General features: G+C 33.3%; 1 protein-coding gene across 1 annotated transcript; it reads right to left on the bottom strand.

The window, feature by feature from the left end:
• Nucleotides 1-11,182: 11,182 nt before the first annotated feature.
• Nucleotides 11,183-21,932, bottom strand: LOC132736529 (retinal dehydrogenase 2-like). The gene is made up of 14 exons (XM_060723673.1): nt 21,773-21,932; nt 20,268-20,372; nt 19,481-19,621; nt 19,014-19,140; nt 17,636-17,697; nt 16,843-16,971; nt 15,666-15,779; nt 14,911-15,013; nt 13,569-13,750; nt 13,191-13,355; nt 12,556-12,713; nt 12,200-12,274; nt 11,645-11,684; nt 11,183-11,428 (listed from the first exon to the last, which is right to left on the bottom strand). Exons 1-14 carry the CDS (start codon nt 21,821-21,823, stop codon nt 11,396-11,398), a joined length of 1,485 nt encoding a protein of 494 aa, XP_060579656.1. The 5' UTR covers nt 21,824-21,932; the 3' UTR covers nt 11,183-11,395.
• Between the last annotated feature and the right edge of the window lie 1,091 nt (nt 21,933-23,023).

Below are 23,023 nucleotides of genomic sequence, written 5' to 3' on the forward strand. Positions count from 1 at the left end.
ATTTAAAGGAACTCCACTGAGGTCCAATAGCCTAAAAAAATAAATTTTGATTTTTTTTTCTGAAATCAACTGGTACATTTAAATTTGAAAGCAAGCAATAGATGGTATATAAATATACACGGTATTAAATTGATAATCGATTTTTATGCGATTTTTGGCCGATTTGAGTGAAAAGCGTTTAAACGGTTTTCATTTATGGGGCCAATTTTCACAATTAAATTGATTATTTCTGGGAAACGAAGTGAGCGAATGATCTGAAATTTTGTACATGAGTTATTGGTCTAGACATACATCTAGTTATACAAAAATCTTGAAAAAATATCTTCGGTCCCTTCACGTCAAAAAACCTCAGTGAAGTCCCTTTAAGCAAATATTGTTTTAGAAATATTTTGTTATAAATATATCAGTTATTTATTTAAGAAATGTACAGATGATTCATTCTATTTTGCTAATGTTTTGACTGTTTTTGACATCAGTAGTCTTTGATCTCTTGTATATTTTTATTTAAATATGTTATGAAGCATTAAAGGGGGAACTTTTCATATGTGCTTACAATATTAACTATGACTTTATGCGGAAGTTTCTAAATTACACCATTACCATGATTAAATATTGAACTCTGCATAAGCCGGTGCTAGGGGGCGTGGACGGTAGTTTGCATTTGACAGTACCGTCCATGGACAGGCTCAATCAAACCGAGCCTGCAACATTTTCAATTTTGCGTATTGGGCTTTCTTAAAGGTATTCTTATTTTCTCTTTTTTTTCATTTTTAATCTTCAATGCAAGAAGTTATACTTATTATTTTATTTGTTGGTTGTTTAACCCAACAAAAATTCAGGAATTTCCTAGACAAGTTTTATTACTTGATGTACAATTGATATTATGTTTTGACAATTATTACTGTCTCTGCTTGTTTTATAGATTTATTAAAGCTAAAACTGTCTGTGCATACCGGCGGGCTTTCAAAGCAGGTTTCCATGTAGGAGTATTAAGTTTAAATCCCCTCTTATAGTACACCATGCCACGAAAATCGGCAAGCCTTAGCTAAAACTTTAAGCCGATTTTATAAGTATGCATTTATCACTTTTTTCACGCGGGGTCTCACCAAGAGCTGCATTTATTGGTAGACACAAATCAAAATACTCACAGCATGGCACCATGTCACGTGACATTAGGTCGTCATTTAAAAGTTGCATATAATCAAACTTGGGCACTAATTCATTTATTTTTTTGTTAACATGTATAGGATAAGTGATGTATAAAACTGTATACTCCACAGCCTGGGATCGAAGAGACCAACTAACCATCTTATTTGCATGCATTTTTAGTTAATTAAGGCATAGATAGTCTTCCGTATTCCCGTTTTTTACCAATATAATTAAGTTTCATTTTTTAGCTTTTCCATACTATTCATTAAACATCTTAAGTATAAATTATTATGAAAAAAGTTGTAGAAAAAAAAACAAATCAAGTGATATATGACATCACATATACATGTAGAAACATTTTTATCGGCATATTGAATATTGATATTTTGTAATTGTTAGCTCGACTATTCGAGTAAGTGCCGCTGCACCCTTTGGTTCAGCTTTGCGTGCAATTTTTCTCTCTTTTCCAAACTATTAAAGGGGGTGGTTTTGATACTTCAAGTACTTGTTATCTATGATGGGCACAGGTCTCATAACTCTGAGTTACCTTTTCACAGAGTTATGCCTCTTGTCTTTTTGTCAAGCACTGAAAATAGTCGAGCAGCCTATGTCTTCCTTACAACACTTGTTAGTGGGTTTTGGAGAAAATGATACTTTATAACGGAATTTTGATTTTTGAACCCAGTGTACAGTCATGAAACAATTCCAGAACAAAATACGCGTTAGATCTACTCTGTATAAAAGGGATTTTTACATCAATTTCATTTATCTTATTTTCTATTTATTTACATATTTATTTACATATTTGATTATTAACAAATTATACATGACTGTATTATTAATAAATATGACCACACGGAATTTTTTATACCGTACGTGTACGTTTCCGCGTTTTTAGTGTTGTTAAAAGGTGTACCAGTATTTATACATAGTTCACATTATGTAACAAATGTTACCATGCCAATGTAGTTATCATTATGATGTAAACATTACCTGGTTATTGATCTTATTAGAATAATATAACAAGATGTTAAGACTTCACAGCTAATTCTTATGTTACATTATTGATATTTACATTACAAGATGAGCCACCTACCTATCACCTGTATAAATTCGGCAAACTTCGTATTTTTCCGTGCCTGATATTTATCGTTTGGTTTTGATCTTTAAGACGCCTTTTTTATATTTTTCAAAACTTAAGTTTTTCACGATTTTTCACGAACTTGCTCGATTTATAGCCGTAATTGATTATTACAATCATTTACTATACAGTATATTAACAGTTATTTGAACTTCGTCTTTTAACAGTTGCTACATTATTTTTTACTGCCATAATACAGATTATACAACGAATATTTTTGGTCTCATTTATCTTGACATATACGTACATGTACATTTATTGTTAGATTATTTACCTGAGTGTTTAGGTAATTTATTAAGCCTATGTAACTGTTAATATAAATACCTTAAGCCTCTTATCTGAAACCTTGCCTACTTTATCTGGCTTGTATAAATATTGACCATAAATTATACTTAAACATTAAATGTTAGAATGCTGTATAAATTGTATTAGACAACTTAATTAAAACATTCCTCTTGTACATATACTTATGTACATGTATTTGAAAGATTTGATTTTATTTCAATTTCTTGAACATATATAGTACGATAATTTCATTTTTTAGTTTATATTGTAATGTTATTTTTCAGGCATTTATTTAAGCAGATTTATTTTTCATTCTACTGGTCTGTTAAAGCTACCTTAGATATTAGAAATACGCAATAAGATAGAAAAGAAAGTTTCCATGATTTAAGCTGCTGATAAAGTTTTAATTTACACCGATGTATAACTACGATTTTCCTCGACAATGGGCGACTCAGGGAGCAATATTGAATTCCTTGATATTGTCTCCCTTTCTAGAATTGCACATCTTTCGAGAACTGAACAATAGCAACAAGTAAAATGTTATATAATTTAGTATATCAAAAACCGTCATTTATTCAAATTTACAAAGATGATATTTAATGTAAGAAATACATTCCTCCATATATGATTATTACTCAATTTTACAAGACTGATACGAGCAATATAATAATGAACATTTTGTGTTGATATGCCATAAAATAAAAAAAGATAATTAAATAAAGTAGCATGCTCTATACGATACAATAGTCCCCTTTTATATCATTTGATCCATTTCCTGTCCTTTTACTACAGGGTACATCATGTAGAGGTTTACTACCTATGAACTGTATTACTGTTATTAATGTATGTTACCAGATGTGAAACATGTCAAATAGCAATTTATAATTATCAAAGGAATACTACTGAAAGGCATTAATCAAAAATTAAGAGTTAATATTTTTTTTCTTAATTTTTATTATCTTGAATATCAGAGAGACAGAAATCATAAATTTGTTTTATCAGATAGGTCAAAGAAAAGGATGGTCCCCGTGGGTACCGCGGTACATTATTTCGGTAAAATATAGAACTTATTCAACTGGTATAAACTGTTGCATCGTTACTTTATAGTATAAAGACAAAGTCAATGTTTTATGACAATAACATCTAAATCAATCTGCCATGTTTTTTAGGTGTATGCAAATTACTGTGTTTCGTGTTACCACGGTAATGTGGACGACACGGTACCCACGGGGACTAATATACCTATCTGAATGAAGGATAAAGAAAAAAATCAAATATAGATCTATACGTTTTCTACTTTTCTATAAGACAAATTTAACCAATTGTCGGGATTTTTAATTGTTGTTATGTTGTTTTTTACTACGTGTATTAGATATCTAGTATTATAGGAAATATTTATCGTCTTTTATGTATGTTTGACATGAAGAGTCATTTATTTTGTAAGAAAGCAACAGACTGCGCCATGGATTGTCTTGAAACTGGGCTAAATGACGTTTCGTTCAAGCAACAAGCAAGAACGAACTGATACTGTCAGGCAAATGGACGTCATGGACGTCTGTACGAAAAGCGCGTCATAAATGTGACGTCACATATCTCGCATGATTTAAAGTCACTAAATCAGATCCATTATTATTAGTGAAGTTCAAAGATTTTGGATAGCTATTATTAACATCTTATTATATAAGTAGATTAAAGTCTTGATTTTTAATCATTTGGATTTACATTGTGACGCTCTGTGTACGAATGACGTTATGTGTTTAACACCCAGTTGAATACTACACTGATTGTACACAAGTTTGTTTTCTACAAATACATTTGAGCCGTGTCACGACAAACCAACATAGTGGGTTTGCGACCAGCATGATCCAGACCAGCCTGCGCATCCGCGCAGTCTGATCAGTATCCATGCTGTTCGCTATCAGTTTGTCTACTTGTAATAGAGTTGGTAAGCGAACAGCATGGATCCTGATCAGACTGCGCGGATGAGCAGGCTGGTCTGGATCCATGCTGGTCGCAAACGCACTATGTTGGTTTTGTCGTGACACGGCTCAAATACATTTATAATGATAACTGTTGCTTCAGTAAATTGTTAGTTTCTAGTGTTTGTTATTATTATAGTGTTTTGTTGTTCTGACTGGTTTGTATTTTTGCGTGTGAATGACGTAACATGGTCTGTTCCCACCAGATTTGTTACTGACGTCACGTTAAACTAAACAAACTTGGCAAAACACGTGTTTTACATATTATTGTATAATTAATTATTCAAGAGAGTTTAGTAGAATGATTTCTTGTTTAATTATTATTGTTTAATTATTATTGTAATATTCTTAGATTCATGCCAAAAGCTTTCGAGACCTAGGTAATTAACTTTAAATATGAATGACGTAACGCATCTCCTCCAATCAGATGCGATGCTGACTGTATTTATATAGTTATGCCAGGTATCGTGCAGAATGATTTATAAATTTGCTATTATTTTCTTGCCATTGTTCTATCTTTTTTTTTCAAATGTCTAAATTGAATTACAAAAAAATGTGAATGTAACACTTTTGTAATGGTACTGGGATTGAATAAGAGTATTTGTTTAATTTATATAATTATATTTCTCTAATTTGTAACGGATGATAATGGATTTTTTCTGATTTGTAGCGGATTTTTGTAACATATAATGGGGTCTGTAAAATACCTTTGTAAGTTGAAAGGTCTTGATTTTGACCAAACTACTGTAATTTTAAAAGAAAGATATTTGTACCTTGCAATCAAATCTCTTTAAAGAGTCGCAGATTTTTTTTTGTAACGGATTTTTTGTAAAACCTACATATAAAGATGAAAATGCATTTTCTTTTTTAAAACGAATTTTGTAACAGATTTTTCGTAACTTGTTTATATTTTTTGCGTGTGAATGACGTAACTTGATCTGCTCCCACCAGATTTGTTACTGACGTCACGTAAAAATAAACAAACCTGACCATACAATGCTTAACTCATTATTAATTTTTTAATCTATAGCTTGTTTTATTTTAATTGTTATATTCTCAGATTCCAAACTCCGCGCACCGGTTACGCTACGGTCAGTAATCCTAAATCCTAATCCTGTAAGGGGAGATCACTGCGTTGGAGATTGCTCAGATTCATGCCCAAAACTTTATTTTGTAACGGAATTTATACATGAAAATGTTACGGATTTTTTAATTATGTAATGGTTCTTTGTAACATGTGACGTGTGCTGAAGAAGACATTTAGTTTTATTGTGACATTAATAAACGGGATTTGTGAGCGCATATATAGCTTTTTATAAGAACACTAATATCGTCAGATATCTTTATCTGTATTTAACTTTGATCTGCCTTCTCTTGCCAAATTATTTTATACAAGGCTTATTTAATTGATAAATGTTGATATTTTCATACACTGTAATTGTTCAAACAATTGATTATTTCTGACAAAGTCATCGTTTATAGTGATAAGAATGTGTCATATAGTCAACGAATATGTCCAACAGTTTTAAAGTGATGACTTAAGTAGAAAATACATTGAATTAATTGTTTTAAAGGAAGTCCAGTAACGAAATAAAATAAGAAATGTTACAGTAAGTTTTCCGTTAAAGCTCGTAAAGTGCAAATGTATCTATAGTATATAATTAGCATGTAGTTTTATTTTTATTTTGTTGATTTACTGCTGTCATTAAATAAATGTCTCAGCTGTTGTTTTAAACAAGTGTGTTATTTTTATTTTTAAGTAAAACACAAAAAAACCGCCCATTTTCAACAAGTGGACATTGATAAAAAATCCCGCCGCTGGCAGTGGAATCTATGTTTGTTCGATAGGCCATGCAACAACGTTGCGTAATTTAACATATGTCAATTGTGCATACATATTGTTATGATCACAAATGGTAATTGACAGAACGTTATAAAACTGTATATGATTGGTCATCTTAATCATCAAAGTTAGACTGAATTAACTGAACGATATACAAAACCACATGAGCACAACATAGTCTTTTAAGAGATTCTGTAGTAGTGACCTTCAACAGTGACTTTGAGACTGAAAGAAACGATATTGTGATTAACGAGTGTGTTGCAAAGTACGTACCAAACAAAATGGAAATTGAAGTGCAATCGCTGACTGCGCCATGAAAAGACGTTCAAAGGTTTTTAATGTTATCTATAAAATAAGCAAATGATACGAAAACACTGACACATCTATGACCTGGGTGGTTTGTTATAATAACAAATATTGAACACAGAAAGTGTGCCACTAGGGCAAATTTTGTTCAAGATAATCCTATCTTAACGTACTTTGATATTATTTATTTAATAAACAGTGGTTGGACTTTGATTTTGTGTACCAAATAGCCTTTATTGTGTCACAACATAAATGTCGCCCGCTTAATTAGTTCGCATTTTAGACAAGCTCATCTGTATAGTTTTACTGTGACGTTCAACGCATTTTTTCCATAAAAATTCTTAACCAATGCAGAGAAGATAACGGAAAATCTATGGAAACTGTGTATACTAATTTTTCAAAACATAAAAACACATGTAGTTAAAAGAAGATCAATTCGGGTTGTTTTCTCTTACGAGAGAAGTGTTACCCACTTAACCATGCATGTAATATTGTCCCATTCTCAACTCTAAGGTCTCAGATCAGAAGTGAAAAAGGTTTTAATGCACATTATGCCTCAGAGCTGCCTGATAAACAAATATTTGAATACTTTAGAAAGTGCAAATTAAGTTTTAATGATTAATTAAAAAAATATCAGTTAGATGCTTATGACTAGAAGTACATTGCGTTGAATATGAATTAATTTGTTGTAAAGGTACTTAACATAATAAAAAATATACGTCTTGTCGACAACCGAAGGAAGCAAACAATGTATCTTCTATGTTGAAAATAAGTACTTAGTAATTCTTCGGAAAAAAAAATCCTACGCAGTTTTCTTTCTTTGTTTTGTCCAAGTATGAATCAAATCCGTAAATAAATAACTAGTTTATAGCCAATTTTAGCAAATTTCAATAATTTGCCCGTCTAAGTATGAAGACAATTCATCCGTAGAATATAAAGCTGTAATAAAATTGTTTGACCAATTTATTTTTCTCCAATCAATGGGCCCTTGGCCCTCAAACTTCATAGCTGGTTTTGGCCAGTTTATGACCCCTATTGACTCAAGTACGAAACCCAGGTAATACTGGTACGAAACCTAGGTAATCCTACTGGAACGAAACCTAGGTAATCCTACTGGAAAGAAACCCAGGTAATCCTACTGGAACGAAACCCAGGTAATCCTACTGGAACGAACCCCAGGTAATCCTACTGGAACGAAACCTAGGTAATCCTACTGGAACGAAACCCAGGTAATCCTACTGGAACGAAACCCAGGTAATCCTACTGGAACGAAACCCAGGTAATCCTACTGGAACGAAACCCAGGTACTCCTACTGGAACGAAACCTAGGTAATCCTACTGGAACGAAACCTAGGTAATCCTACTGGAAAGAAACCCAGGTACTCCTACTGGAACGAAACCTAGGTAATCCTACTGGAACGAAACCTAGGTAATCCTACTGGAAAGAAACCCAGGTAATCCTACTGCAACGAAACCCAGGTACTCCTACTGGAACGAAACCCAGGTAATCCTACTGGAACGAAACCTAGGTAATCCTACTGGAACGAAACCCAGGTAATCCTACTGGAACGAAACCCAGGTAATCCTACTGGAACGAAACCCAGGTAATCCTACTGGAACGAAACCCATGTAATCCTCCTGGAACGGAACCCAGGTAATCCTACTGGAACGAAACCTAGGTAATCCTACTGGAACGAAACCCAGGTACTCCTACTGGAACGAAACCCAGGTAATCCTACCAGAACGAAACCTAGGTAATCATACTGGAACGTAACCCAGGTAATCCTACTGGAACGAAACCCAGGTAATCCTACTGGAACGAAACCTTGGTAATCCTACTGGAACGAAACCTAGGTAATCCTACTAGAACGAAACCCAGATAATCCTACTGGAACGAAACCTAGATAATCCTACTGGAACGAAACCCATGTAATCCTACTTGAACGGAACCTAGGCAATGAAACCCAGGTAATCCTACTGGAACGTAACCCAGGTAATCCTACTCAACGAAACCTAGGTTATCCTACTGGAACGAAACCCAGGTAATCCTACTGGAACGAAACCTAGGTAATCCTACTGGAACGAAACCTTGGTAATCCTACTGGAACGAAACCTAGGTAATCCTACTAGAACGAAACCCAGATAATCCTACTGGAACGAAACCCAGGTAATCCTACTGGAACGAAACCTAGGTAATCCTACTGGAACGAAACCTAGGTAATCCTACTGGAACGAAACCCAGGTAATCCTACTGGAACGGAACCTAGGCAATCCTACTGGAACGAAACCTAGGTAATCCTACTGGAACGAAACCCAGGTAATCCTACTGGAACGAAACCCAGGTAATCCTACTGGAACGAAACCTAGGTAATCCTACTGGAACGAAACCTAGGTAATCATACTGGAACGAAACCTAGGTAATCCTACTGGAACGGAACCTAGGTAATCCTACTGGAACGAAACCTAGGTAATCCTACTGGAACGAAACCTAGGTAATCCTACTGGAACGAAACCCAGGTAATCCTACTGGAACGAAACCCAGGTAATCCTACTGGAACGAAACCTAGGTAATCCTACTGGAACGAAACCTAGGTAATCCTACTGGAACGAAACCCAGGTAATCCTACTGGAACGAAACCCAGGTAATCCTACTGGAACGAAACCCAGGTAATCCTACTGGAACGAAACGCAGGTAATCCTACTGGAACGGAACCTAGGTAATCCTTCTGGAACGAAACCACGGTAATCCTACTGGAACGAAACCCAGGTAATCCTACTGGAACGAAACCTAGGTAATCATCGCATGTATCAGTGCTATACACTTGGCATGTAAAAGAACCAAGGAATCTATTCAATAAGAGCTAGGGACTGGTTACCGGATTTCCTTGTATCTCATAGCTATCTCTACAGTCTGCTGAGGTTAGGACCCTACTGGAAATAAGTGTTTGCACTTTCGAAGTTTTTTTTGACCGCCCGGTCTAAAGAAAATCAACCAATCAATCATTCAGTCAATGGTTCAAAGATCAAGGTTGCATTGACCTTGTAAGTCAAAACTGTTTCCGACAATAACTGAACGACGCATGTCCTTGGCTCTCAATTTTCTAAGAGCAATAGTATTGGGCAATAGATGATCCCCATTTGATTTTGGGGTCGCGAGCTCAAAGGTCAAGGTCACATTCATACGGTATGCCAAACCGATCTCCAACCAATAACTCAACAACCTACGGGCGCTAGGCTCTCAAACTTCATAGGTGCATTTTACTTTGGCTGTAAATGGCCTTTATTGCTTTTGGGGTTGATCATGATGGGTCATCTACAGGTCGAGGTAACTGTTACCTTGTATGCCGAAACAGTTTTCATGTTGGTTCTGTTTATATTTCTTTGTTCAATTCATTCCAATTAAACTACCATTGTTTTGCGTCGTTAGTGCATTATTCTTGATTTCCTTATTAATAAATACATACCATTATACAATCATTTGTCTATGTGACTTAAATAATGGTAACTTATTCTCACTACCCATAAAAAGTATAGGGCTGGGGGCATGTGATTCATGTTGACCTTTCTTGTTTCACAAAAACATACCCCCTTAAATATCTTGAACTTATTGGAGCATTTGATCGATAATTTATATAAGCCTTATTTATTCTCCTGCTAGCATACACAATATATTCCTAATATATTTACCTAATCTTGATAAAATTGCGCCCCTTTTTACTTAGAAATCTAAAACAAATTGATAAATTTCTTGAATTCTGAGAACTTATACAGAACCTATAGAAGTAGTCTATCTACAGTCAATGAGTGGCGGCGTGGCAGAGTGGTTGCTGACCGCGTGGGTTCAAACCCTGATAGGGGCAAGCCGTTGTTTCTTTGAGCAAGAAACTTGATATTCATTACTAAGTACTGGTTGGTTACAGGAACGTATTCTAGAAGTTTATAGCTTTCAACACAATCAACTAAAATTAATTTGTATAAACTAAAGACACTTCTTTTTTGTGTTTGATTAGGGACGTTAATTGCTTGGCAATAATCATACTCGTTTTCTTTTTGGTTTATTGTATTCGTAATCACACTATAAATACCATGGTTAATACAAGAGAATCAACAAATCTCTAACAATTTTGCTAAATCTCAATAAAACTGATCAATACAGAAATAATTACTCCCTCCGATTAAGGAAATACCTGAAATGACGTCATATTCCCCTTCGTATGTCCACATTGTATGATGTTTATCACAATTATGACAAAATCACTAGTATTACTGTTATTTGTTAAATAATTGTATTAACTATAACGAACACATTTCATCTTTTTTTCTTTATTTTCTCTTATTTTTTTTAATTTTTTTTTTGGCATCCCACTTTAACGATTGGTACTGTGTCGTCCCCTTCTGTAATACTTGTACAAACAATCCAAGCTAAAATACAAGTGTTGTATATACACTGTGATACTTATGGTCCAACATAGCACAAAATTATTAACAAAAGTAATTATACACGGTAAAGTGATGAAAATAGTCTAGCGTGTGGAGATGAGACTAATGCTCTTCTCAGGATTACAATGCCGTTATCGTCCTAACAATAATATACATAACAATTGAAGCACCAAAAGAAACATATGTTCGTGTAACAACTTCAGTCTATCATACGTATATTCAGACATAATTCATCCTGGGTATGTACGGAATTTACGAATTTTTCTCTGGGATCTTGATAACGACCTGAAATAAACATAAAAAATGAAAATTATGAAAAATAGAATAATAACGACCACGGATCTGTAAAATGTTCCGTACATAAGTTAAATTATACAAATATGGTGTGCTTGTTCTAACAAACTATCATGTCTTCCTGGAACATTAGAACTTACAAAGATTTCACATGATTGTGACGTATAACCTGATTATATTCACAATAGTTAAAGGGAGATAACTTACATTTTTAACTTCGGTATACTGACTAAGACCATACTCTCCACTGAAAAGTAAACAGAAGTATTTTACATAAAATAATCTATATAAAACTTGTAATCAAGTACATTCTTTTCTTTTGTTGTTGTTCATGTCGTAATTTTGTGCTGAACTTGTACTTTTATATGATACACTTAAAGTCATGCTAACGGAAACCTCTGGGTGAGTCCAAAATGTAGAAACCTTACCATTATGAACACCTAGTCAGCGAATTAAATTCACATGTAAACTATGATAGTGAGAAACAGCCAGTTTTGTGCAACATTTAGTTTTTACATACATGTACTTTTTTATTCATTACACTTATCATCATTTTGTAGCTCAATGGTACAAATGGACAATGTAAATTTTCAAAACTTTAAACAAATAGCCAACTATATACATGTTGCATCTTTCATACTGACAGCATCATGCACACCCTGATAAATAAACATCACAAAAATATATGAAATCGCGGAATAAAAAGCAATTCATTAGCTCAACCTTACAGACCCTTTAAAGCATGTTGTTAACTAAACTTACAGTTCTCTTCCAAGACCGGACATTTTAAAACCACCAAACGGCGCCTGCGCATTTACTACTTCGTAACAGTTGACCCTGAAATATGAGAATCAATCTTTGAAGGTGATTATACTGCTTTAACAAAACACAACAAGATATAATGGTTTTCTTCCAGCAATATGACTGGAAGTCTTCATTACGCATCTTTTTTCGATACCAGAGGCAGATTAGCATTGAGCGTATTAACTGTTTATTACATATGGAAACAATAAGTTAAAACATTAAAAAGAACAAACATATATATTCATATATACATTCATATACATGAATTTATATAAAGATGGTAACTGCTTGAAAATGAAGTATATAGAACATACCACACGGTTCCGGCTCTAATACCCTGGGTGTACGTCATAGCCGTGTTGATGTCATTAGTAAACACGGCTGCTGCCAAACCATAGTTCGTGTCGTTAGCCCGCTCCAAAACTTCCTCCATCGTCTTGAATTTGAAAATACTCTGAACTGGTCCGAATATCTGAAATAAAGCTTCAAATATTGTAACTGCCCTACAAAATACACCTTTTTCAAATTAATCAATTTGACATATACTATAATTCACCATTTAATTAATGAATTAGAAAAGTAACCTATGAACACTTGTTCACCTCATTCATTTGCTGTAAAAAGTGCATCCTTACATGCAGATGTTATAAAAGTAAAGTGTTATATAAGTAAATAATATTATAACTGATGTGTTAAGCAAATTGTATCAATATCATGTGATGTTTCGGGCCACTGTATCACAACTACCAGGACGTTAGAATCCATGAAGATCTTGTCATATATAATATTTTACTTATTGACCTTTACACATCAGAAACATTAAGCTTATTTAACTATTTGTAAACAGTAGACCTACGTTGACGTTTTCAGACAGATCTACGACAATTTCAAAAACCTTTCAAAACTTTTGCAAAGTGCTTTACATAAGAAAACAAATGTAGACAATTACTTCTTCCCTAGCAATACGCATGTTATCCTGAACGCCACTAAACACTGTCGGCTGTATGAAATAACCCTTGTCACCACAGCGACCACCACCACATTCTAATTTAGCACCGTCTTCTTGTCCGGCCTTGATTAGACCCAGAATCTTGTTGAACTGCACATCGTCAATCTGTAAAATTACAATGTAACATGGTATGTTTACTTTGTTATGCTTTAGCGGTTTCAATATAAAAATCCAAAAACATGAACATTAAGTCTAGCCTGATTGTTAGGATATGAGTACCGTGGGTTCCGACGATGCATTTAAAGAGCTAAATTATAATAAAGGGTAGGTTAGGTCAGAAAAAAGACAAAAATAACAAACATAATTTGCTATAATAACCTGCGGTCCATTTTCTGGATTCTCCCAAGGGTCACCCACAGTTCGTCTGTTTGCCCTTTCCACAGATTTCTTGACAAATTCGTCGTATATGTCCTCATGTACAAACGTCCTTGACCCCGCAATACAACACTGACCCATGTTCGTCATTGCAGCCTCGTTTGCAAAATCAACAACTGCATCAACTTAAAAACAAATAGACCTACATCATACTTTTGTTCAACCTATACAAATTTTTGGAGGTTATGATATTGCAACTTTTATGTTATTCTAATTTACAAGTAAGTAAAAATGGGTCAAAGACAGAAAAGGCCGGGTTACATTTGTACACCAAATATCATGAGGCTGTGATTTTACGAAAAATTCCTACCATTGACCATTAATGTCGAAAAATTAACTAAGTAGATAAGCAGGAAAAGGATGAGCTACACACCTGAAATCAAATACCACAGTATGGAACTATGTGTCAATGCTGTATGCCAAATATCAAGAGGCTGTGATAAGTAGTTTCTAAAAACTGTTACGAAAATTTCCTACCATTCACCATTAATGTCAAAATTTAACCAAGTAGGAAAACAGGAAGTGGATGAGCTACACACCTGAATTCGAATCCCACGGTATGGGACCATGTGTCAATGCTGTATGCCAAATATCAAGAGGCTGTGATACGTAGTTGCTGAGAAAACTGTTACTTAAATATTATCCACGCCCACCCGCCCGCTTGACATTCACCATAATATAACCCGGGTTTGCACTAGTGCAACCCGGCCAAAAATGACGCTAACTTATACAAGACGTTACTTTGACGTCCATCATGGAAATTTTACTTTGGAATATCTTTGACAATCCGGTTCTCAATATCTTTTCTAGCTTCATAAAATATTGTACATTTCCAGTAGACAAATATGTTGTCATTGCAGATCATAAATGCATATCTAATTCTAATTTGGACATGCTCGTGATTTAAAAATACCAAACTTTGGTAGGTTCGCAATTCAACTTTATCATAAAAGTTACCTTTCAAACGTACCATTTATGATTTAATTTCAATGTCTTAAGATTTCATTTCTATAAACATAGAAGTACATGCAAGTGAAAGGTAGTAGTGAAAGAAAAACGTTCTGACATCAAGGTATTTTTGTATGCTATAATCGTATTCTTGCTCCTCACAATTACATTCGTGTTGCTTTCCCGTTTCATCAATTCTAGAATAGTCAGTTCTACCAGAATTCCAAAGTCCCAGAATATGTGTTTTATAATTATAATACATCGCTATGGTCATGATAAAGTAATGGCGTGACATGTATATACGTTAGGAATCAGGAAAAAAATGAGAAAGTTTTACTGTCGACGTCAGGAAATATGACATTTGGACTTTTCCCTCCCAGTTCTAGAGTTGTTCTCTTTAGGTTGGAAGCTCCTGCGGCCTGCATGATGATCTGACCAACCTATATAGAAAGGGGAAGTAACTGTCTTAACATAAATATGTTAAAGTACGATTAACTGGCAAAACTTGACAAAATGATGTCATTTTGTAAATTATTGAATTAACAATAAAATACGTGTATATGTATCACTCTTTAACTATTTAGCGTTGATACCGGACTTTTCTAGCTGGCACACATACTACAATGGATGGATGGGTCATTGAAATAAAAAGATATTTTGATAATGATATTTTATCATACGATAAGGGATTAAAGTTTTTTCTCAACCAGTCTTTTAATTCAATATCAGATATGAACGTTTGTGTTTGTAACATGTTAATTCTTTTACCCTTTATTAAAAGATATTCTGTCCGTGGTCAAACGGTTATGGTCGTTGACTTCAAACCACTTGCCCCTCACTGTTTTGGGTTCGAATTCTGTCACAGACTTTGGATTCTTTCATGCGAGTAAAACTATCCAGCTAGCTTATGAAACATTGGTGGTTCTACTCGGTCAGGTGCCCATACATGCCTAAATAAAGCTACTGGGGTCTTCCTTCCCTAGTTTAAAACTAGACAGTCACCATATGACCTGTACTGTGTTGATGCACGGTAAAACCCAACTTAAAATATATGCTGACGTAACATAAACAATTCAAAACATGACGATATACCTCTGTAGAGCCGGTGAAAGCTACTTTATTGATGTCCGGATGATCAGATATCGCAGCCCCAGCCGTTGGTCCATAACCAGGAACAATGTTTATTACTCCAGGGGGGAATCCAGCCTACGTAAGACGAAAAACAAAACTTATAAACTTATATAACTTATAAATATATCTATAAAAGTGTGAAAAGTTATTTTAAAGGTTTATTCTGGCAAATGCAGATAAACAATGGTAATTAGATATGTTTCCATAAATTAAAACACACAATTAAAACAGTTACTTTTTTAACAATGATGAAAAGTGGTATTTTACCAAATCCTATACATGAACTTTGACAGTGCTATGTAACATTTTAATGAACCATAACAAACTGGCCAAATGTTTGTGAAGGTGTAACCATATAGCATAGAAATAACTAACGTCATATTTCGTGCAATATTTTTACATATGAATTATTATGAATTACACCTTAATTTTTCATTCACAAAAATTGCCTCACATCAAAAACTGTTTTTAACTATTAAAGTTAAAAAACTTTAAAGTACATCACACTAAATAATATATGATATATATGTTTAGAATTATGCACCTTGAAATCGTATGACTTATCTTTTGTATTAACTTGACTGGTTCTATTTTTTATACAAAAACAAAGTCAGTGAACTGTAGCACAGTAACTGGGATTTGTTTTTAAAATATACAGTCACTCTCTGAAATAATGTTTGTCTTACGTAAACTATTTCTGACAGAACTTTTTCATGCAATATTGAAACAAGAAAACAAATTTACATTCATATTAACATACATTACATTTTAATAAAGGAAGAAGAGAATGCAAGCAACTGACTTTTAATAATAATCATCATTATCTCCAGGACCACTATCATCATCTCCAATTGTTATTGAATTTAACGACGTCATCATAACTGTCGTCTTCGTCATCATCATCATCATTTTACTTAGAATTATAAGACCTTTTATACTCATAACACTTTATCAAATCTTAATTCATGACCAATTTTATAGACATCTATAAGAAACCTTGTACAGAATTTCTCGATAAATAGTGTAAGTTAAATTAAACAATATTACCAGCAAAAGCAATGTAGAGCAATAAAATATTTTGACTCATCTACTAACGGTGGGTGATTGTCACACAGAATAATGCAGCACAGTATCTTACCTCAACAGCTAGAGCTCCTGCATACAGTGCTGTTAACGGTGTTTGTTCTGCCGGTTTGATAACCACTACGTTACCCATGGCAACCGCAGGTGCGAGCTTCCAAACAAACATGCAAACTGGATAGTTCCACTAAAATGGTATTTGGGCATGTTAAATAGATATCTTGATAGTAAGAAGGTATTATCCTGTAAATATATTTTATTATGACCAAGAATTAAATTTTTAATCTGTAACATGCTGCTGCATTGACTTTGAAACTTTACTTTGAAACTTGAGGTTTCATTATCAATCAGAAATGTAAAAGTTGAGCTGCCAGTCATGAATAGAACCCGACCAGACAGCATGGTTATACTGGTGACATAGTTATTTTATTACAACTGCTAAAAACACCAAATCCACATAAATTGAATATGCACTTAATTACTATGTGAAGAAGTTATTCAACTTTTGGATTTATACCGACTTTAAAAGCATATTTGAGTCACATGCATCATAAAGTTTATCAAATTTTATTTTATGCTTAGATTGTCAATTTCATATTAAGTGATTTTCTTGCATGAAAATAAAGCAATTATTATAATGTAAGAAACATACTGTATATTCAAGATTTAAACTTATGTAAAAAGTCTAAAATGCACCTTTACTTGCAGAAAAGAAAACCATCTTTCATTACTGTACATTTGATTAAATAGAATCTTGTGAAAATGTGTATCATTCCCTGGCTTTCCCGGAATATGCATGTAGATCAAAGACATTGCCGGTAGGTTATGTATTTTATATATTATAAACTTACTGGAATGATCTGACCGCAAAGTCCAACCGGTTCATGTCTTGTATATGCAAAATAACTTCCATCTATAATATAAATAAATATAAAATAACATGTAATAGTGGTCAGGTTCTTATGAGAATCAATGCTTTACACGGAGACCAAACGATCACAAATTATAACTTGAGTAAATTCTCAGGGCTCAGTAGATTTATATATATAAGTGTCACTATATAAAGATGATGGACTAAACAAAAACAACAACTAGTAAATTCAATTTCAATCAATGCTTTTAATATATGAAAAGCCCTAACAAATTGAAAGAGAATACTAATCAAATTATATTTAGTTTTATATTAAGAATAACTATTTTTATTATTTAATTAAGATTATGTTTATGATATTTTTATATATGGTCGTTTATAATAAACATAAACGTTTGTTAAGGACTAAGTCCAGTTTAATGTTTCAAGGCTAAGCCTTGTTGTACTGACCAGAGTAGGTACAGTACCTAACCTAGCTAACATTACCAAAGTCAGCTTATTTATACAATTCAGTATTCAAAACAACAATTTGATTGGTTGAGAATAACATTGTATATACCATGCAATAAGTATGAAAGATAGTAACTCATAACTTATAGATTAACTGTTAACTTAGATTACCGTAAATACCCATCCTATTACAAACACAATGAACTTTTAAAATGATACAACCAGACCGGTGAATATACCGTTAGCAATCAAAATAAGATAGAATATGTTACAAAAGTCACACATTTTTTGTATCGTTTGTGTTATTCTCAAGTTCATTACATCATTTATTTGTAAATGTATTTTCCATTTATCTCTTTTTAAGGTAAAACATGATATACATTTCCCTGTACTAGAATGAAATAAAGTTGACACAGCATTTTACATTTGTGAATTAATGTTGTGTATAATGTTATGTCTATTTAGTAAAGAAGGAAATAATTAATTCATTTTAAAATGTATGTATGCGCGTTATGAGACAACAACCCTCTATTTTAACTCGGATAAAAACACACCTTGACAAGATGAGGAAGTATGACTAAATTTTAAGACCCGGTACATTATAAAATAAACCTAACATTTGCGATACAGTATTTAATATTTAACTTGGTGTAGGTTAACTTTACAAAAAAGGTAAAATGTTTTAATACGGCCGTGTTGGTTAAATATGCAGTCTTATTGTTATCAGCAGCAAATCAGATAAAGTGTGAGGCTAAAATAAAACTGGCATGTCTTTATGTTCTAAAACTGAGCACTCGTTCTTATTATGATGAAAATATAAAATGTTTTCTAATGTTTTAATGTAGTAAAACAGCTAACTATAAAAATATTTAATTCAAACATGGCAGAAGCAGTGCCACAATACATACCCACTGGGATAGTTTTGCCCTGGTTTTTGTCCGACCATCCGGCGTAATATCGGACAACCTTAATAGCGAACTTCATGTCACCGACGGAGCTTTTAAATGGTTTACCATTATCTAGTGTTTCCAAACTCTGTAAATAACCGAACAACGTGCAGTACTGTTTGTGTCTTATAAACGCTTTATAAACATTTAAAAATATCTCATAATGTTATTTCATCAAAGATATCGTTATATAACAATACGTAACTTCCGGGAAATCGTCCTCAAACTGGTTGCTGTAGGCCTATGGTACCGTTCTCTAATTGATAAACACAAAAAGAAAGACTATCCGGTCTTAACGTCATAACTGTTTAAGAACGATATATAAATGGTATTACTATAATTGATATTATTATGTAAAAACAACAAATTCGACAAACAGACCTAAATCATATTTGGTCTACAGACTGATATTTTGTTTCATCACTCACCGCGAGATAGGCAATGTCTCTCTCTATAAGGTCCGCATATTTGTAAAGAAGCCGACCTCTCTGACTAGCGTCCATCCGTCGCCATGGTGATCCTAGTTTAAAGGCTTCTTTAGCTGCAGCTACTGCTTTGTCGACATCAGCCTTAAGTTTGAAGGAATAAAAAAAGTTTATAATGTATTTCAATTACTATCAAAGATCTGGTAACTTTAAAACAGTAACTATAGTGTAAAATCGCTAAAATTTTAATGTACGAGCCATGGAATCTTCAGTCCTGAATAAGCACGACAAAAAGATGACTATTTTTCTTTCCATTTCGGGAATTCAAAATGTAATTAAACGAATAGTTCAATGCATGTCTCTGCTGCATATTTACGATTTATAACTTATCATGCCTCTGCTGTATAGGCATCATGATAATAAATACATAGTAAGGTATTTTAATTCGTATGTAAAGAGGTAACTCAGTGTTAATAATTAAACACGGATAACATTAAGCTCTCTAAAAATGTTCCGATAGCCAAATCAAGGATTTGATTGGCATAAACAAATACATGTTCCCTGCCAAGTTTGAAAACAGAAAAAAAAACTTGTCGGAAAGTCAACATGGAAGCTGTATGGAATGCAGCCAAAACCTATAATCTTCACACTTGTAATTCATGATTTGTTTACACTATTTTCTTATCAAGGACATACACCAGAAATTTTGTTTATATTATAGCTAAAAATAGATTCTATATCAGTATGTATTGTATAGAACAGATCTATAAAAAGTTCTCAAATACTCTACCTTATCACCTTCCTGTACGTCGATAATTTTCTGTGCCGTCGCCGGATTTATCGTCGGAAATGTTCTTCCAGAAACTGAGTTCACCCATTCATTGTTGATCAAAATCTGTGAAATAATAATACCACCCTTCTTGATGTTTGCGTGTATGTTTTTAATTAATATATAACGTCGAGCAATGTATGTTGTGTTGTTGTTTTTTTTCCTGCTGTTTTTGTTAATCAAATCTTTATCAACAATATTGGTCAACATTTGCTTGTGTAATACGTATAGTAATAACTTGTAATATAACTATAATATATTGATAATCATATACACGATTATAATACTTATATAAAAGAGTGTCTCTTCTTTAAACATAGCTAGGGTTAGGGTTAGATATTTTTCTCTCTTTTTTTTTTCTTATCTTTTTTATGTTTCCTAAACACATTATAATAATTTATTCAGAGTATTGTAGCATTATTAAGGATCTATAAATCAAATTCACGTCTGTTTTCTTGTTGCAATGTAATGGCGCAGCATTAGTTTTTTTTAAAGAGCCAAGGTTTTTATTAATACCAATATAGCGGCAGCCAATAGTCAAAATATTTTTTGACTTGCCAAATTATGACACAAAAAAGCACAGCATCTCAACGCGTATCTAGTTATGACCACAGGAAACTGAAATTTAAAGCTAAAACAATATTTTTCAACAAAACAAAATCACCCCTTCTATATATAGATCTATTTTAAAACACACACCACAGACGGGGTGATCATTTTTTGTTTGTTCTTTTTTAACTTCAGTTTCCTGTTGTATGAGCTATGCCGTGTAACTCAATAAATACAGAGCATCATATTTGTATTGATTATTTATCTCTTAAAAATTATTTCGTACACCTTTGGATTAATTCATGTAGCTATATTCAGCGTTTAAATAGCGCGCAAGCTTTTAGCCTTGATTGTATCATAGTTCGGAGACCTTTCTGTTGAAAATGTGTCAGAGTTAAATCGTATACATATACATGCACAGTGCGTTAACTGGAGTGCAGGTATTAGTTACCCGCACTCCAGAGCATGCCCATTGATTGGCTCATTTTTGCTGGGGTTTACATATTGTGACGGCAGAGAAAGGGAAAGCGACAGAAATGTCATATTCAGATGTTCGTTCATTGGTTCATTTTTGCCGGGGTTTCATATTGTGACAACAGGGAACGTGCTTTTATGTTTGACTATGATACAAAAGAGAAAGAACACCAAAACACTCGGCAATCTGATTTATACTCGGGGGCTACGCCCCCTCGTACAAATCCGATAGCCTCGTGTTTCGGTGCTCTTTCTATTACTAAACCAGTAATATGCGTCACCAACAGTGCCAGCTAAATGTGTGGTAACCTTTTCTATCATGTAAAATCTAATCGAATAATAAGTTATATTGTTAACGCGTGTGCTACTTCACTACATTCTTTTGACAACAATGCCTCTTATTAGTTTATTATCATAAGACATGCATAAACTAAACTTCTTACCTGAGTGTACTTTATTTCCGGATTTTTAATCGCAGTTGGTAAATTCGCCATGATGGTTGTTTCTTTTTTGTATTCTTTTTGTATTCCTTATCTGTTAACACGCGTGTATGTCTCGCATTGATTTGCACCAGATAACTGCACTTTTTACGTTACAGTGACTGGTTAAGCTTCAGTTGCCTCCCCTTCATAGATTGCCCTCTAAGCCTTAAGGACAATATTTACGCAGATTGCATGCTCTGTACATACATCTTCTTATTAATGGCAATTCTTTTATATTTTTTGTTTATAACCTGTTATAAACGTTTGTAAAGAATATAGAGACTTGTGAATAAATGACATGATAAATTTCTATGATATTAAGATTATGATATACATTGTAATTATACATGTACATAGTTGTTTTCACTGATTTAGGCAGTTTGTGTTATTTATTTGACCTAAAATTTTTATTAATTTGCAGATAAGGATTTTAGACGATAAGCTCTACACCTAGATGCAGTTAAAATTTTATCTCCGTCTTTGTTTTTCTACTATCATTATCAAGCATTTATTTATAAATGAAATGCATGTTTGTTTCTTTTAAAGCGGCATTCTAGCTGTTATTCACTGAACGTTGCCTTTTCCAGACTTTATCGAAGTTGTTTCCCTCTAAACTGTTTTTGAAAATTACAATCACGCGCGTAATAATTAAGCGTTGTCATGGTTTATAATAAAGCTCACAACAGGGAACAATTCGAAGTTTAAAATATAGTTAGATTTCACATCTTATGCAAGTTTATTAATAAATTGACGCAAGATGACATGATTGGCACAGCTGCAATAACTTGCACTGCACCGTTCATTATAAATCCTCAATACATATGTATAATAGGAAATTATTGCCAGCAGATAATTTGTAAATATTGATGGTGAAAAAAACAACAGATTACAGGGCAGAAAGAACAACGTATGTTCTTAATTTTTCTATGCGAGTTTTATGAGTGGCTTTATCATTGCTATGATTTATATGTTTATCGTGATCAGCACGCTGACATTGCAGTTCTATATATTGTACTGTAAACTGGTGACACTGCATTTCATTCTACATAATTGTATTTCATCACGTGCAAACTTTATTTTCATATTTCTTTTTCATCATAAACGATGCATTCATTGATTAAATGTTCCCACATTTTATACATATAAGATTACTTTAAAATGCCATTAAAAGCAATACAAAAAGCAAATAGAAACACAATAAAAGTGCGTACT

This window comes from Ruditapes philippinarum, unplaced genomic scaffold (genome assembly GCF_026571515.1).
Source record: "Ruditapes philippinarum isolate M1 unplaced genomic scaffold, ASM2657151v2 ctg625_1_1_1_1, whole genome shotgun sequence".
Taxonomy (NCBI): Eukaryota; Metazoa; Mollusca; class Bivalvia; order Venerida; family Veneridae; genus Ruditapes; species Ruditapes philippinarum.